General features: G+C 40.9%; 1 protein-coding gene across 2 annotated transcripts in view; it reads left to right on the plus strand.

The window, feature by feature from the left end:
• The first annotated feature begins 292 nt into the window (after positions 1–292).
• The window catches only part of GIGYF2 (GRB10 interacting GYF protein 2), a 73,787-nt gene continuing 55,145 nt past the window's right edge, over positions 293–18,934 (plus strand). For both annotated transcript variants that reach the window (XM_081191385.1, XM_081191386.1), the window contains exons 1-3: positions 293–390; positions 13,341–13,401; positions 18,463–18,592. In XM_081191385.1, the coding sequence (XP_081047511.1) occupies positions 13,361–13,401; positions 18,463–18,592 (171 nt within the window). In that variant the 5' untranslated portion in view covers positions 293–390; positions 13,341–13,360. The remainder of the gene's footprint in view (positions 391–13,340; positions 13,402–18,462; positions 18,593–18,934) is intronic.

Below are 18,934 nucleotides of genomic sequence, written 5' to 3' on the forward strand. Positions count from 1 at the left end.
AGGTTCTTTTAATGAGTGTTTTAGTGACTCTGCGTGAGGGAGCAACTCCTTTTCCGTGTGTGAGGGAAAACACTCAGACGCACAGACACTGGCTATCCCTGTGTGTAGGTCCCACAGAGTGAGACCACGGGCCCGTTTCTCAGGCGCCTCCGCCGTTCCGAGAAGACCGAGACGAGGGAGCGCGGCTTCCGCTCACGGAGCCGCCGTTGGCGCCCGCGTTCGAGAGCGCGACTTCTCCGGGTTCCTCGGTCCGCGGCTTGCGGGGAAGGAAGGGGGCGGAGTCACGGCAGCGAGGTCACATGACCTTGCGTGGCGGCGCGGCAGCCATCTTGTGTTGTCGGTGCTGAGGATAGGCTTTGGATCCGAGAGGCTCTCCGTCCGCGACCTCAGGTAAACCGACCCCCTGGCCGTCCTGCGCCCTCCCTTTCGGGCGCGACCCCCTCGCTGAGTTCCCGCTTTCCCCTCAGGTCCAAGCGGCTGCCCCTCTGCCGCGGCCCTTCCGCGCGAACACGCCCAGGCCTCTCGCCGAGCACCGGTCTCCCGTATGTCTCGTGTCCGGAGAGGCGCATGGCAGGCGAGGGGAAACGGGCTTGAGCGTGGCGTCGCGGGGTTCCTTAGCTGCGGCGTGGGCTGCTGGGTGGTTTGCCGTGCCTGGGCGGGTGGGAGGAAGTGCTGAGGGTTTAGGAGCTGCCTTGGCTCAGACCTGACACAAGACAGCTGTGGGCCTTTCCTTCTCCATGCGGCATATTGGCAGGAACTGCTGGGTCCGGGTGGGCGGGTGATACGGACTTACTCCTTGGCTGGCAGCTACAGAGGAACGCGCAGTTATTCCCAGTCCCTGTGTGCTTCCCCCTGCCACCATTTCCTCTTCAACTCGTTCTGTAGAAAGAGACTTTCCTACTCCATGGCCATGACTTGTCAACGCCAAGGGGGAAGGAAGGCTCCAGCAGCTGTTGCCTAATGAGCCGGTTAGTTGAACATTATACCGGCACTCATGACGAGGGCTTTACAAATGGAGGGTTGTGTGTACTTTGGGGGAAAGCTGTGGGGGTGATAGTGGTGTTTGAAGTGAAGCTGATAATATCTGGTGACTCCTGAGATTTAAGACAGTGAAGGTATATACTGGCCACTAGAAATGACACGTACTTCCACTAAATACAGGGGGGGTGTAGAAGATGCAGAAACTCTGGTTAAACATATATTGGTCATTTCTCAAGTAACAAACTGTTCTGGACAGCATGATAGCAATCTGTTAATTTGAATATTCTCTTACTATTCATTCTCTCTGTGAAGTTGTATTGAGATTTGTGCATAAAAATATGAGCTCTAGTGCTTCAGACTAAAGGCCTGTCTGATTCGTCATTCTTTTCTCACCGTGGCCAACCAGATGCCTGTAAGAAGCCCACAAGCAACCTGGAATATAGTTATGAACAAATGATACATAACTTCAATTCATATAATTGCTAGTTTACTTACAGTTGGAAAATAACACATGGTATAGCAGAACAATTTCTTAAATGAACAGAAATATTTTACTACTAGGCCTTAGCAAATGGGTTACTAGGGTAAGTCTTATGTTTGCAACCTTATTTCCAGGGATACTAGTTTGCAAAATTACTTTTTGTAATTGTCACTGAAGTTGGTTTTTTTTAGTGACTCAGAAGAGATCTATTTCCACTACACTTCCCATCAGTTTGATTTTTTTAAAAAAAACTGGAATCACTGTATCACTGTTAATCTTGGGGTTTTTTTATTTAGCTGATAATATGTTTCAAAGTTGCACAAAAACAGTGCTCTTACAGATTTTCTTACTTCACGTTCAACTGTTGAACATTCAAGGTGATTGCCATTAAATATGGAGCTGGCCATCTCTGGATATTATAAACCAAGCAAATAATATAAAAGTAGACACAGGCAAGACAGATTTGTTTTCTGAAGCTTATTCAGGATAGTGAGCCACTTTGTGGTTATAACCTGATCTGAAGAAAATACTAGTCTAATAAATGGCCTTTGCATTATTTATAGCTGTATGATTAATATAATTGTGTTTGCTGATGAGCTTACAGGAGCTGTTGCACAGAGACTTTGCAGGACTGGCTGTAGGGAGAATGGTCAAGAGGCACAATAAAATTAGGACCAAGAAAACCAATCAGGTAGACAAACAAGTTTGTGGCCAGATGCAAAGGATGAGCATCAACATGTCTGTATGGGAAGCAGAAGTGAGGCAAGCATGGCGATACAGTTGTACCTTAGTTTTCGAATAGCTTAGTTCTCGAACGTTTTGGCTCCCAAACGCTGCAAACCCGGAAGTGACTGTTCCAGTTTCCAAACTATTTTTGGAGCTTCCTGCAGCCAATCAGAAGCTGTGCTTTAGTTTCCAAAAGTTTTGGAAGTCGAACGGACTTTCAGAACAGATTCTGTTCTACTTCCAAGGTACGACTGTATTATGAGTTACCTGAAGAGATGCAGACCCTGTGGCCCTTCATATGTTTTTGGACTACATTGGCTATCAGCCTCAGCCAGCATAGCCAGTTATCAATGAGGATGATAATTCTATTCCATCACCATCTGGAGGACCACAGGTTCCCACCTCTGAGCAAGCAGATTCGAAGACCAGAAGGCTACTCTTACAAGGAGAGCTCTTACTCTTACAAGGAGAGCTCTTACTTTTACAAGAAAGAACAATCACATATATAAGAACATACAAAAGGAGAGGTCTGCTAGCAACCTTTTCCTCTGAACCTAAAGCTAGTGAGAACAGGACACAGCAGAAACTACTTGTATCCAAACTATGTACTAAGTAGCAGTAAGGCAGCAAGGAGCAGTTTAGAAGCATTTGGCTTTGTTTTATACTAGATGCAATTTGCCATTCTGTTCAAGTCAGGAGCTATGATTAGTTTTAACCAGTGCTTTTTTCTGGCAGAACTCAACAGTACACAGTACCGGCACCTCCCCCCCCCTCACCTTGCAGTAAGGTAAATGGAGGGTAGTGAGACCAAGCAAGCAACCATGACTAAAAGTGGGTTGTGAAAAGCAGGAGGCTGAGGTGGTGGCAAGGAAAGGAGGCCCTTGTTTGGGGTTGTATTTCTGCTCTCAGTCAACAGGTTGCACCATTCCCCCTTGCACACTCTCCCCCTAGATGTGGGACAAGCTGTAGGGGTGAGTGTGGATGGTGTGGCTGGGAGGAGAAGGAGAAATGGGAGGGTGGGTGTGACGAGTGGACTGGGCAAGGTGTGGGGGGGAGGTTGAAGAAGGGTGTGCACAAAGTGGAGCTTTAATTAACTGTGAGGTGACAGGAGAGTGTGTGTGTGAGAGAGAGAGAGAGAGAAAAGGGGGGATCATGGTGAGTACCAGCACCCTTTTTTCTAAGAAAAAAAGCACTTGTTTAACTATAGTTTATCTTTAAAAAGCCTTGATCAATAACCACATTTTGAAGTTATCCTTGCCAGAGCAACTGTTACTTGACTGGTTGGCTCGCTGGGCAGTTTGTTTAAATGTCCAGTTCTTCAATGTTTAGGAACTCCATGTGGAAGATTATATTTCATGGATTTTGTCTTGTCAGGTTACTTTGAGATAATATGGACTGAGAATTAGCATTTACTTCTTTACTGAATTTCAGGAGTGGCTTGCCCAGCAAGGTGGCAATAGCCTGCAAGGGAGATGGGATGGGATGGTGAGCTTGGGGCTGTGTGGGTGCACTGGTGGAACCAATGTGGCATTCCCCACTGTGTGCTCATGCAGCCCTGACCACACCAACTCTCCTGCTAAGTGCTATTGACTTCACATCTGGGATGCTGTTGTTGTAGTTTTACTTCACTTAGTGAACTTCTGGGTCATTCCATATCAAGTGAGCAAATTTTTTTACCTCATGTCATCCAATTTTCTTAATATTTCGTACACTTGTTGAACAATCAAAACTAAGAGTGATCAAGCTATCACTCTGCATTGGAACACATTTTAAAAAGAAAAGCCTTACTAGCTTTTCAGATAACTTTTAATTGAATAACTTCCTTTAAAAATGCTCTAAGTAACTGATATTACAATTTGAAGTCTAGTTTATTCTGTTATATTTTAATCTCAAGAAGACCCATTTATCCTAAATAGAACTGAATAAGGCAGACATGTATGTACAAAATATTTTTTTAGAATATGATCCCATTGAGATTCCAAGATGAAAATTTGCAGGTAGGTCTTAGAAATATTAAATAATACATTTTTTTAAAATTTTTAATTTTGTAACTTAAATTTATAATATAAAGTAAACCCATCATGTGACATATATTAAAGCCCATGATGTTCTGAAGAGATTGGTGTTATTAGTTTTGCCATATCTCCATTCTGGGCTGAGCTTTTAAGGTTTTTGTATAGTCTGGCAAGGCCAAAATTGTCAATTTTTTGAAATTTCAAACCCTCATAACTCACAAACAGGATGAGATAAAAAAATGAAAGTTTGAAATTTAAACTTAGTTTTGATCATTCAACAAGTGTACAAAATATTAAGAAAATTGGGCGTCTTGAGGTAAAGAAGTTGGATCACTTGGTATGGAATGACCCTTCTTGCTAAATTGATTTTCCATTTTTCAGTGATCAGCATAGTGTATAGTGTTAAAAGCATAAAAATTATTTTAAAAAGACCCAACAAATATAACCTACAACAACAATAGTCGTAGTAATAATATCCACAGAAAGTTTAGCATTGTCATAGATAATTAAGATCAGCAGCAGTTAAACTTCTGCCTCTTAATGTCTGACAAAACATGAGATATTTCTGGAAAAAAGGCATGGATGGGTATTTGTATATACTTTATCCATAGGGAATTCCAGGGCCTTGGGATGAACACAGACAAGCACTTTTCTATTGTGCTGCTAACTTATTTCTTCTTGCAATTATAGGATCCTTTCTGTGAACCCTGGGATATGTGTAAAAAGAGATGTGCTCAAGGTTTATAGACCCATTCTGTATGAGTTTTGCAAGCCAATGACAGCTGCTTAATTGGGTCCAGAAACATGCTGGCAAACTTCAGTTGCTGCAAAACTGGTTCTTTCTCCCCACACCCATCAGGCACTGGGCTGTGGTATTAGTAGCTTCTGAAAAGTTTAAGAGAAGTCCAATCACATATTGGCACTACTACAGGTGCCACATAATACCCGTTCCATATTTGTAAGAACTCAATTGTTTAGTGTGGCAGCACCTCCACTTTGGAACTCAGTACCTATTGAGAACAAGTAGTTGTCTTCACAGTAGTTTTTTCAGTGCCTTCTAAAAGCATTCTTGTTTAGACATGGTATCCAGATGCTTAGAAAGTTGAGGTAATTTTAATTTGGTTTAGTAGGTTTGTATGTTTTGAAGTATGGTTGAGATTTTTTCCTCAGTTTTATTGTTTTAACTTTTTGTAAGCCACTTTGAGGTTTTTAAAAATCAAGCAGAGTATAAATTTTATGAAATAAATAGTAAGATTAGCATTCAAGACTTGGGGCCACAAAAGCATGCTTAACTGCTACCAAAGACTGAATCTTCAGTTCGTATGTAACTAACACTGGGCCTCACTGATCACAGCTGCCATTGTGTTTTTTCCAGGAGTTCCTTTTAGACTGTTTACCTGATTGATTGAGACCCCATGTTCCCCGTTGTGAACTTCTCTAAAAGCTCATCATGCTTGCCCACCACTGCTCGATTTAGCTTAATTCTTCTAAATCTCATCTTCTTGATCATGGCATCAAATCATTTAATTGGATAGAGAGATAGGATTCTTAGTTAACACTCTGCTGTATATGTTTCCAGTGTAGTGAGGATAGTGCACTCTAAAACTTGCACTAATCTTATTTAGTGATTTTGTATAAGTGTTAAATAACTAAATACTGAACCTTTGTGTAACGCTGCATTCTGGCATCCAGGACACTGAGCAGGCATTGCCTAAGGCTGTTCTGGAACTCCATTTGCCTAAATACAGTGTTACCTCGGGTTACATATGCTTTAGGTTACAGACTCCACTAACCCAGAAATAATACCTCAGGTTAAGAACTTTGCTTCAGGTTGAGAACAGAAATCACGCAGCAGCGGGAGGCCCCATTAGCTAAAGTGCTGCTTCAGGTTAAGAACAGTTTCAGGTTAAGAATGGACCTCCAGAATGAATTAAGTACGTAACCAGAGGTACCACTGTAAGAGCGTAAATATTTGAGATCTTCCCCTTTGATGGCTGAAAGTTATTGCAACTAAGGTGATAAAATGTAGTGGTCTACAATGTAAATGTCTTGAGAGGATTAGCAGGTTGAAATTTCTCCTGTGACCCTCCAAACAAATAAATTCCACCATGCTTTCACTTTCCCTCAATCTCTCTCCCCCAGCCCCTGCCAATCTGAGTAACATATAGCCTGATGAAGAGTTCTGCAGAATTGAAAGCTTAGTCACTATTTTGTGACATTTTGGTTGGTCTTAATAAAGGTATTGCCCTACTATGGAGTGGGAAGCTTTGTCTAAAGGCAGATGAAAATGGGTTGATAAAGGATGTTTTTCATCCAGGAAACACTGTGGTTGCTATTCTCCCATGTGCTTATGTCATTCTGTTATGTAGTTCTACTTTGTTTTTTTAACATGAAAGCTAGTACAGAAGCTTACTATTGGTTTGGAAACTTTGAGATACTTTCATGCATAAGGACCACTGTTTTGTGTTTGTGTGGATTATTACAATTCTTTGAAGTCACTTAACAGTTATGGGGAGTCTTGACTTGTTCTTCTGTTGGAGCCCAAAATTGTGGTTTGCTTCTCCCTAATGACCCATGATCTCTAGTGAATATGAAGCCATGGTTTGTTTGTTTTTGCTTGTATCACTCCTTGCCCTAAAGAAATTATTTTCCTTTGGTTAGCACATAATGTTCTAGATAAATTTGTGTATATGTTTTGTGGCTGCTTTTTAGGGGCTTAAAGGCTATTCTTGTGCTTCTCAGAAATATTGTAGTAGTAGTGTTAATAATAATAATAATAATAATAATAATTTATTATTTATACCCTGCCCATCTGGCTGGGTTTCCCCAGCCACTCTGGGCAACTCCCAGTCGAATATTAAAAACACAATACAGCATTAAACATTTAAAACTTCCCTAAATAGGGGTGCCTTCTAAAAGTAGGATAGTTGCTTATTACCTTGACATCTGATGGGAGGGCATTCCACAGGGCAGGCGCCACTACCGAGAAGGCCTTCTGCCTGGTTCTCTGTAACCTCACTTCTCGCAGTGAGGGAACCACCAGAAGGCCTTCGGTGCAGGATCTCAGTGTCTGGGCTGAACGATGAGGGTGGAAATATGCAGAATATGATGTAATGTGCTTTTCTGGCTTATTAGTTTAATTTTAGTATTATAAAATCAAGGTGTGTGTCTCCCCTCCGCCCCCTGTAACTCTTTAGGACTGGGTATTTAAGAAGGCAAAGAAGATTTGGTCAAATATTGCCAGATAATGTTGTTAAAAATTAAGTTTAGTCATAGATAGCTTACAATAATTGCAAAAACAAATTTGTTAAGTTACCATGGAACAATAAAACATTTACAAAAAAACGGAGTCCAGTGGCTCCCTAGAACCTGTACAGAATGGACAGATCATATGCAGATTGTTCCTGAAGCATGCAAGATAGAGTCCTAGATGATCCAAGGCAGTGGTGACCTTTGCAGCTGCTGTCTGCTTTCTGACCTGATTTTGTTTAAAGGTGTCTATAGTTTTCGCAGGTGACCTGTGAGAGAAATGTTGCTATGCTTCTAGGCAGGAAGTAAGTAACAAACAACACCATAATGAAGTGAAACAAAAAAGTGCTGCTACTTACATGGTGACATTCATGTTTGCAAGGAATTTTGACAGTATTTGTCCAGAATCAAATGGTATGTGATCAGTTGACAATATTTGACTGGTCAATTATCATACGTACTTTTCATAATTTCAAGGATAATAGTATGTTTGCTATGATCATTCTTATGGGGCAGGTGGGCATAGTTGGGGAGAAATGGCCCAGTGGCCAAATTAAGATCTGTGGTAGGCCTAATTTGGCCCACAGGCTGGAGTTGCCTCATGTCTGTGGTAGGCTATGGGTTTTTTTAGACCACGGCTTACTGTTATGTGCAAACAGAAGCAGCATGACAAAAAGATGCAAAGCTTGGTTTTAAGAACGAAGAAATATTGTAAATAATACCCTATTTAGTTGTAAATGTACATGTTTTAGTTATCATGTTTATAGCAATGTTTAGGCAATATATGAAGAAATGTTGATGGGAAATGTAATTTAAATTGGCCTTTAAAAATCATGATTTAAATCACTGTGTTTCAGTTAATCCTTCTTGATACAGAAGTCATTTTAGTTGTTTGGTGTGAATGTTTATGTGCAACAGAAACTTAGATTGTTTTGGTCAAAAACAACAACAAAAAAGCCTTTGGCCAAAGCTTTTTTGGTCAAATGCGTTGGGCACAGTGTATAAATGAGGAACCAATTCCTCCCCCCCTTCTTTTTGCTTCTATAAGTTTGGTTTCTCTTTAAACACCATCCTTGGATGCTTCCTGTTTTTGATGTATTTTTCTTCTTAGTGTGAATGTTTGCAAAGCCAGTATTATACAGCAGCCTCTTGCCTCTTTTTCTGTTCCATGGTGCATTTTAATTTTGATTTGATTTGAATATATTTTTTCTATAGCAGTGGTTCCTAGTGGAGTTATCCCAGAGGGTCTGTGAACTGGCCCTGCACAAGATGAGGAGGAACTGGTGAAGGCTTCAGCAGTGGCACATCCTCTGCCGCAAAATGAGCCTGACCAAGCACAAGTCATCACTGAGCTTTGCCTGCCTGCCTGGTTGAGACACCCCCAGGGTGAGATCAGGCTAGGGCCTGGGCTACTACTGTAATAGAGCCTTTCTTGCTTGATCCTGCAGTACTTTCTCACTGCCTGGATATTTCTCCTGAAAAAGAGGGATCGAAGTAGCAACTGACTCCCAATGGTAGGGGGAATGAACAGGCTGCAGCTGCTGCATTCCCCACTGTGATAGACCCAGCCTTGTTTGAGTCTTTGCTTTCCAGCTCACCTTCCTGCCTCCTCCTCTGCACCTCTTGAGATCCAGGAGGCGTCCTGTGGTGGCATCTGCCTCACCAGCCATGGTGCTAAGCTATGGTGCCCTGCCTTCTTACTGAGCTAGCAGCCTTCAGGTAGCTTTTGGCTTTGGTCTATGCAGCAACCAGCCACTGATTTCTCAGTCTGATGATCACGGTCTTACTTACCACAGAAGGGTAAAAGGCACTTCCAACACTTTTGGTGAGATTTGGCTTCTTTTCTTTTCCATTATGAGATGGAAGATGCTCTTCCACCCTCAGCACAAGAATCTCTGTGGAGAGGCTCCTTGAATTGATAATACATAAATTAACCTATTGCTTGTGAATGGTTGTGGCCTTTTGTGTTTGGTGGAAGAGTAGCTTCCATTTCTGAGCAAACATATTATCTACTCAGGTAGGTAGCCGTGTTGGTCTGATGCAGTCGAAATATATATATAAATTAAAAAATTGTTCAGTACCACCTTAGAGACCAACTAAGTTGGTTCTTGGTATGAGCTTTCGTGTGCGTGCACACTTCTTCAGATACACCTTATATAGGGTCTGGTGACTTCTGTTCCAGTGTATCTGAAGAAGTGTGCATGCACACGAAAGCTTATACCAAGAACAAACTTAGTTGGTCTCTAGGCTGCTACTGGACATTTTTTTTATATTTTTATATATTCTCTACTGCTCTTTAACTTCCCTTGTTTTTTCTTCTTTTGAATATTGCATGTTTTGTCTGAAGTGGAACATCTTTCTATATTGTAAATGTGTTGCAGGGTATAAAACTCCTGATAGTCATTGATTCGAGAAGATAATGAGATCATAAAATATTCATGGATGTTGCCACTTCTACTCAGGGAATACAGTGGAACCTCTGGTTATGTACCGTCCTCCTTACGAACACTTCGGGTAACGATCTCCGCTAACCCAGAAGTAGTTGCTCCTGGTAGCGAACTTTGCCCCGGGATGCGAGAGGAAGTTGCGTGGCAGCAGGAGGCCCATTAGCGAAAGTGCGCCTCAGGTTAAGAACGGTTTCAGGTTAAGAACGGACCTTCAGAACCACCAGAGGTACCACTGTAAAGCTGTCAGTGATAGAATGTTTGCAGTCAAGCTTCTGTGAAAGAGTTTTCCATTTGGCTTTGATTAAAGCCTCACACAAGCCTGAATGGCAAAAATAATTATAAGACATGCCCAGGTGAAGTTGGATGAGAAGAGATCCTAGGAGATGAAGCTTATGGTCTCTTAAGTTTTTGCAAGGTAGAGTGTCTAAAGAAATGAGTAGAGTGGCTGAGAAATGGGAACATTAGGGAAGGACAGGTAGAAGAGACAGACTTGAGGAAAAGAGGAGAGAGTAAACAGAATGCTTTAGGAAAGGTCTAATAATAGGGCAACAACTCTGGGAAAAGCTGACACCAAGCCTAAGGACAAATAGGCTGCATGCTCTTCCCAGAAAAGTGGCTGTGATAGGATTATTGGGCAGGCAGGGTACTGCCCAAGAGTTAGGGTTCTTAAAGAAACTAGGACAGAATGGTTAGTTGCCTGAAAAGCAGGGAGTAAAAGAAACAGGTGGAGGCATGAATTGAAAAGGATGCGGGCAAAGAAAAATGACTGGGGAAGGGAAGGGAAAAGTATGAGATATCAAGTGATTTGTAGTGACTATTTTCATATGTGTAAGTACAGCAATCGTTTGAAGTTGCCATGATTGGGTGGACATGCTGTGTGAGGAAAAGATTTACTGTTCGGAGAGTCACTAGCAGAAATAAAAACATACTTCTGCCCCCACATTTCTTCTGATTTCCCCCTCCTGCTGCAGCCCCTATGTCACATTTCATGCCTTCCAGAACATCTCTCAACCACTGGAAGCAATTCCTCAAGAGATTCAAGAGGCTGCTATAGGAAAGGATAGCTGGGAATGCCCCACTGCATCAGCAGATTTCCAGTCACACTCCTCTGGACTCTACCCCAATACAGTGGTGCCCCACAAGATGAATGCCTCGCAAGACGGAAAACCCGCTAGACGAAAGGGTTTTCGTTTTTGAGCTGCTTCGCAAGACGATTTTCCCTATGGGCTTGCTTTGCAAGACGAAAACGTCTTGCGAGTGTTCCGATTTCCCCCCACTTCCCCCCCCTTTTTCTAAGCCACAAAGCCGCTAATAGCCTTTTAGCCGCTAATCCGCTAAGCCTTTAATAGCCGCTAAACCGCTAATAGCGCTAATCCGCTAAGCCGCTAATAGGGTTGCTTCGCAAGACGAAAAAACCGCTAGACGAAGAGACTCGCGGAACGGATTAATTTCGTCTTGCGAGGCATCACTGTATGTGTTTCTTCACATTGGGCAAGCTTTAAGTCATTGCATTGCAGGGGGTTGGACTAGATGACCCTCGGGATCCCTTCCAGCTTTACAATTCTATGATTCTATAATTAAAGTTCAAAATGTGGAAACATTCTAAAACAAAATATTTTATTTTATACCAATTAACTACAATTGTCTTTAAATTAGTTTACAAGGATACACTAGTTAAAACTATAAACTCAAACTTCAGTTTAAATGCCTGCTGGAATAAAATAGCCTTCAATAGGCACTGGAGGTTCAGAAGGAAGCAGGTCTGTCTGACCTCAGCTGGAAAGGAGATCCATAAAATTTACTGCACAACACTATATGCACAACTGTAGCTGGTAAAAGGCACTCCTAGCCACCCAGGCTACCTGAGCTTCCAGTGGCAAACATGGATCTAGCGGCACACTCCCAAACTCTGAGCCTCTTCTTTCAGAGGAACGCAACCCCATCCAGAACAGGCACCTGGCCAGTCTCAGTCATGGAGCTAGCAACCCAAAGTGCCTTTGTCTTCCCATGGTTCAAATTCAGATTATTGGCCCTCATTCAGTCCATCACTGCACCCAGACAATGCTCCAGATCATGTGTAGCCTTCTCTGACACATACATTATGGAGAAATAGAGGTTTTTACTAGGCAGGATGTGCAGGGGTCAGGAGAGCAAAACAGATTAATAATCTTTGTACTTAAAACAGGAAAGTGGACTGTATACTGTGTAATAAATTGTAGCGTTTAATAGAGAATTGTTGCTTCCTACAAAAATCAAAGCTCTCTGAAGATGCTTAGTTGCTTGTTTTACAACATAGCTTTTATCTTTAAGCAAAAATAATCACACTGATTCTGTCTGTCTTGTAAGTTACTGCCCACCCACTTATTCTTATGTTAGTCATTTGTAGTATGTAAATAGCTTGAAGGAAATAAGAACTCTATTTCAGTCTCATAGCTTTCGCTTTATGGTTGCCTGGAGGCATTTCTTGTTGCGAGCAACCTCATGAGTGGCTTTTTGTTAGCCATGTATAATGTCTAAATATAATTATTTAGGAATATTATTTGTAATATTGAAACCTCTACAAATCCATTTGCCAAGGCCAAGGGCCCTTCTTCAATATAATAACATCATTCATTCCGCCTTCCATCTTCTGAATCATGGGAAGATTTTCTTATGTCATGCTGCTGAGCTTTGAAACAAGAAGAAATATGATGAGAGACTTGCTGCTTCTGCCTTCTCCAAAGCCCAGCATGATATGTGACGCTCCCCTCCTCCAAGTACTCTGGCACACACGGGAGTGGGTGCATAGGTGGTGAACACATTATATTTGACTTGTAAGGCAAGCCAAAATTGTGGACCCCTGGTAATAATAAAGGATTTTACTGAAGTTGTTAAGAGTTATTTTGAAATAACAATTTTAATTGCTTATTAGAAGTTGAAAGATTGGCCTTTGGCCAGTGAGAGGTGTTCTGTGTATGAAAAGTGGTTTCTGTACGTGGATTACTCAAGCTGTGTTTCAGCAACTTGCTGTGGATATAGGGCTATTGGGAGAATCTAGCAACTCTGCTGCCCTATAAGTGGAGAAGGATTTCTCATATCTGAGTAGAGCAGACTCCCTTGGAAGGTGGTGGACTGTCCTCCTTTGAAGGTTTTTAAGCAGAGGTTGGATGGCCTTTTGTCATAGATGCTTTTGCTGAGATTGCTGCATTGCAGGGGGTTGGACTAGATGACCCTTGGTATCACTTCCAACACTGATTCTATGAGGGCACAGCCCCTCTTTCCCCTCTGAATGGGGAGAAACAACGCCAGGCACCCCCTGCTCCCTATCCCACCTGATCAGCAGGGAAAATATCAGCTCTAAATGTTGATGCAGTTGGGAATGTCTGGACTGGAACAACTAAGTTTAGCTTATCATATGTTGATATAAGATTACTGATACATGTTCTTGCATTTGTTTTTCAGGTTAAAACTTTTTTAAAAAAATGGCAGCAGAAACCCAGACGCTTAACTTTGGGCCTGAGTGGTGAGTTACCTATAATACTTGTGTCTTGTGAAGTTTTCACTAATGAGTTTGACAAAAGTTGACTTCCAGATGCATTGCTTCAAATGGTGAATGAGAAAGCATATTTGAGTTGTTGAACTAGCTTTTTTTAATTACAGCTGGTTAATTATATGCCTGGCTTGAATTAAGAAGCAGGAGCCTGTTGTCACAATGTTGAAGAAATCCCCTTTTGTGAGGACATTTCAGTTAGAATAAATCAGAATGATACTAAGGGAGAGAAATATTTAAAAGGAGCACTGAGGGCTATAGATGTTAGTTACTTACTTTCCCACCAGGAGATACCACGGACAGAAAATACTTATAATATTTTTGCTGCTTATTGCCACTCTTCCTTGCAACCATATACAGTTTCGGGGTCACAGTGATATGCAGGGTATATGCGTTATTGGAGTGAGCTTCCCACTGTGTTGTACATTCTATGTTGAAAGTGTGGCTAAACATGTCTTTACTCAAGTAAGACGTTGTTATAAAGAAATTGCCCATGGCTTTGACTGCACAGTGGTTACTTAGCATCTTCAAACTTGTTCTCATCATCCAGTATGGATGTTCAGGAAAGAATGGATAAGGATCACCTTTGCTTATTCAAGTAAAGTTTGCCATTCCTTACAGTAAAAATACTGTTGGTATTAAAATTACCTGTGGATAAAATACCTTCATGCAGGAAAAGTGTATATAGTTAATATACTATATTTTTAATGGCATTTTTTGTGCAAACGTGCATACTTAACAGTACATTATTCAAAAGATGAATACTTCACAGCTCAACAGGATATTTTCATTCATTCTCATCCTTCTGCTACTAATAAGCATATTAGCCTGGTGCAGACATAATGCCTGCTTCTTGAAAACCATGATTTGAAAAGCAGGAAGTAATCTTGGGAATGCACGTTCCTTGCTCCCTCCTCTGAAACAATTTCCAACTTCCTTTCCTAGTCTTAAATGTTTTTCAATGAAAATCAGATGAGGGCAGCATAGGGGGCTGCAGAGAGAAGCGGCTATTGGCAGAAATCACCTGTTTCCCCTCCCACCAGTGGGAGAGTCTGCTGAGCAGAAGTTTTTGTCAGAAAGAAGGTACAAAGCAAAAACTGCTGCTGTGAATTCACCATTATAACACTACTCTTGCTTTTACTTGGAAGTAAGAAAGTCACCAAGTGCTTGGAGGCCTCTATGCATTTTATGCCTTTCTATTTTTATTTAGAACAGCTGAGAAGGTAGCAATGTGAAGTGGAAGACTAATGAGGGGGTTTCTTAACCATTTTGCTTTGTTTCATTTTCTACTTTGGAAAAAAAACTTCTTACACCCTCGTAAAAGTAATCTAAGGTACAATTCTTGGTGGGAAAATGGAACAAATAGAAAGAGTTAAAAGTCTCTTGTTCTATTTCCCCTCTGCTTCAGACTGCAACCTCAGTTGGTTTTATTTTATAAGCAACAGGCCCTAGAAGAACTACGTGTAATGTGTAGTTTCGGCATTAGATTCCCATAAATGCATTCCAGTTATGAAGCAAATCAATATAAAACAATATATAAGCTTTTAATGGGCATATATCAAATGCACGGCATTGTTCAATAAATTATATTATGAAAATCCTCTTCTTTTTTCCTATCTGTCTAATAGATAATTTTTAATGTGTGTTCTTGTTTTTAACCGCGCATTAAAAACCATTTGGTAGCAAAATGGAGAATAGCAATTACCGGTAGTTTAATTAAAAATCTTTAGTAACTTTTTGGCACATTAATTTTGAGCAGGATTGGGGTCTACCTGAGGGCCACATTACTTTGTGGGCAGCTTTCAGCTAGAAACTATAAAGATGAGTCTGGCCTTTGTCCGGTAGGCTACATTCCAGCCACACAAAAACCAGAGGTTCCTACATGCACATCTCCCCATCCTCCATTTAGGTAAGCAAGCAAGAAGAGTCATCACAGTTTAAGGCAGTTGAGAGTGTGGAGCAGGACAAGTAAAGGGTGAAGGCGTGTGTGTCCTGGGAAGACATGGTGGCCTGGAGGGCTATAGCTGGCTCCTGGACCTGAGGTTCCTTACCTCTGCTTTAGAGTTTCAGAAAGTATTGTTTTGATACCTTTCATATCCATTATATAGTACTTATTTTTTCAGATTCTTGGTTCATATAAAAGTGGAAGGTTATTCACAAGTGATGTTTATTTAAATGTCATGAAAAGTGCTACCACATGGTGGCAGCAAACCAATGAGAGTTAATCCCAAATTGCTAGTTGGAGTGCCTTGAATCCTCCTAAATTATAAACAGCAGCAGCGATCTGAAAAGTTGTATGAGATAAGCTTTGATTTTAACATTATATAGTTTTTGTAATATTTCAGAGTAACTTTTTGATTGCTGGCTTTCCACTAGTTAGCAGTAGCTTTTATTGAATACTTGTAAAGAGATTCAAATCTGTGCAGATGTTGGACTTCAGTTTAGCTGCCTTTTAATTCAACAGTATTATTTTAGATAGGTTTACATTTACCTACAATTTACACTTTATACAACATACACAGAAACAAATCACAATCTTTAGTCACTGGTTACTGTTACAGACAGCAGCTATGATGCCATTGGTCTGAAAACCTCTGTCCTTGGAGATCTCTGACACATAATTCTGGAGTTGTCAAAATATAAAGCACATAATGTAAATAAAGCTGCATTTATGCTTGCTTCCATTTTTTTTGCATAAAAATGGCTCATTTGTCATCTTGTCTGATGAAACTGCAGTTATCTTAACAGTTTGTTTAAAATAGACCAACGTCCAACCATTGGTTATGAATCCAGCTTGTTTAAATAAGCCATAGTTAACAATAATCACAGTTTAGGATTCAAAATTCAAAGCAATTTGGCTTCAAAACCAAACTCTTTCTCCTGCCAAAGGCCAGTTCACATCACACTTCACGGGTTTAGCATAACATCAAAATGTGGCTGCTGTGTTGTGTTGTGTGCTGATAATAGTTGCCCAATTGAGACATTATGGGAAACTGGTTAGAGCAGCTGTAAAATGCTGGTGGGAATCCATTCACGAGGAGGGAGTGTAAAAACCTGTGACCCATTCCTAGTTCTGGGGGGGGGGTTGTCTGAATAAGGTATTAGTTTTATTTGTGTTTGATTAAAATGTGGTAACTAAAATAAAGTTCAGACCTTAGAAAATGCATGTTGTGACTCAGAATCAAACTGAACCTGAAGTGAAAACCACACTGAAACTTTTTTTAAAAAAAGATGGAACTGTTATTTGAAAGCCTGCTGTGGATCCAGAACAGATCACTTTCCTGCATCCCCAATAATTCTGGTTTCCAATTCAGAATAAGTTTGGTGGCACATGTGCAGAATCAGAATAAGGGATACATAATACATGGAATGATTTTTATACACGTTGGGTTTGTTCAGGCTTCTATACCCTGCCTTCTTCAAGAGCTAAGAAGCAGCAGGCAGGATGGAGGCCTGCTGCTTTAATGCTGCAATCCACTGTAGAGCAGGCTGTGAGGGTAAACAGCCTGGTAAAGGAAGGGAAGAGGATAGCATTTCTATGCACTGTGGAATGCTTCCTGCATGGTCAGCTAGTATCTGTAACTTTTACAAGATGTTGTTGAAAGCTTTTCACACTAACCTTTCACCCTAAGGGTCAGTATACATAGTTCTTTATTAAACAGTGAGTTCTCTGACAGGCTCATATGTGGTAGATAGGCCTTCAGGGTCCCATCTAGTTCAGAGTACAGTAGCCTCCCTGAGTGTAGGGCAGGTCTCTGAAGTAAGTAGCTTCAAGAGACTAGGTAGAGGGGAATTTGAGAAGATGAAAATAGATGGTGAATGAGAAAGAGAATGGGGAAATAAATTTAAATCTTCAAATTTGTCATCATAGTACATCCTTCAGTACTTAGTAGCATACTGCTTTCTGTGACTAGGCCCTGAAAAAAAGCAAATTAGACATGGGCAAGGAGTTTTTGCCAGCCAAGTTGAACTTTCTCCTTTGAGCAGCTGACATTCTCATGCTGTATCACAAAGCTTTTTTAAACGTCCATTTACTTCCAGAAGCTATTTGCCACGCAGCATGGCTGTAGGAATGCTGTTAGTGGGAAAGCAAGTATAAAACCCTTCTGGGCAGATAGAGTTCTTTAATCTGGGCCATTGTTTATCTTATACTTATGTTGCAACAACTTCTTCAAACTGTAGGCTTTTCTTTTCAGTATATTTAGTCATAGACTATTAACAGCATATGCATTACAGAGCCAGGGTCAGGTTTGTTCCTGGGAATCATGGGACCAAGAGTAGTGGCAGTTCATCTGGCTCTGAGAGATGGAGTGGTGAGGACCAGTGGCAATGCCACTAGTGAGAGAAGTCATAGCAGAGACCTGTGGTGAGATGGCGGTAGTGCCTTTTAGCACTGCCCATCTCAGGAGGAATACTGTGATTAGAACCACTGCCATCTTACTTTGTCCAGAATTCCTTTGAGTGCTGATGAAGCATTACAGAGTGATGATTGAGGGGAAGGACCCAGATGTGTTCAGGGTAGCTGGTAGCAACTTTAGTCATTCAGTTTGGTGCTCCTTTGTGCCAGGCGTTAGAAAAAAATGAAAAATAAAGCAGGTCCATTTGAGTCACATGGGATTCAGCACTTGTCTGACAGTGCTGAATGGTGGTATAAGGTCTCCAATGTCTGTATGTTGATAACCACCTTTGCACATGTGTTGCCTGTAATTGTAATGCGAATGACATGGTGACCTATTTAGATGTATTGGCCTAAGCAACAGCCAATTCAGAACATCAGTTATAATGGAACAAAATTAAAAATCCCAACTGTTGACTCCATATGAACTTCACATTAAAACTATGTGAAGTGCATTTAAGAGTCTTTTGTGAATAATTTTCAACTAAAGCTATATAAAAATAGCTTTATTTAGCTACTTCTGCAGGATAGAAAGGGATTTCTGTTTGACATCACTGCAGTCTGAAGGTTTGTTGTCCTGACAGCAGAGTACATAACTGATTGTCTTAATTTTCTCTTCCCTATTTGTTCTCTTATAGGCTGCGAGCTCTGTCTAGTGGTGGGAGTGTGACATCTCCTCCCCTTTCTCCAGCTTTGCCAAAGTATAAATTAGCAGATTATCGTTATGGGAGAGAAGAAATGTTAGCACTTTTCCTGAAAGATAGTAAGGTAAGTTAGGAGAAGAATGTTCCTGTCTGATTGCTTGCAAATCCATTCATCGTTTTAGGTGTATGCTAATGAAACCAATGAGAAAATGCTAAACTCATAAAACTCTAAACTTCTTTGAAAGGTCATTAGTTGCTTAGGGTTCTGAAGGCATTTTTAGTAGTTGCTAGAATTCATTTTATTAGTATACATTTTTGGTTTCCAGATATGTCTGAATAGATATTGAGATCTGGAAAAAGAAATAGGGAAAAAATTATTTGCTTTGTACTTTCTTTTGGCTATTGGTATTGTCCATGGCATTTATGTTTTGAGGCTCAATGTATTTTGCTACATTCTCTCTTCCCT

This window comes from Podarcis bocagei (genome assembly GCF_964188305.1).
Source record: "Podarcis bocagei genome assembly, chromosome: 4".
In the NCBI taxonomy this organism is placed as follows: Eukaryota; Metazoa; Chordata; class Lepidosauria; order Squamata; family Lacertidae; genus Podarcis; species Podarcis bocagei.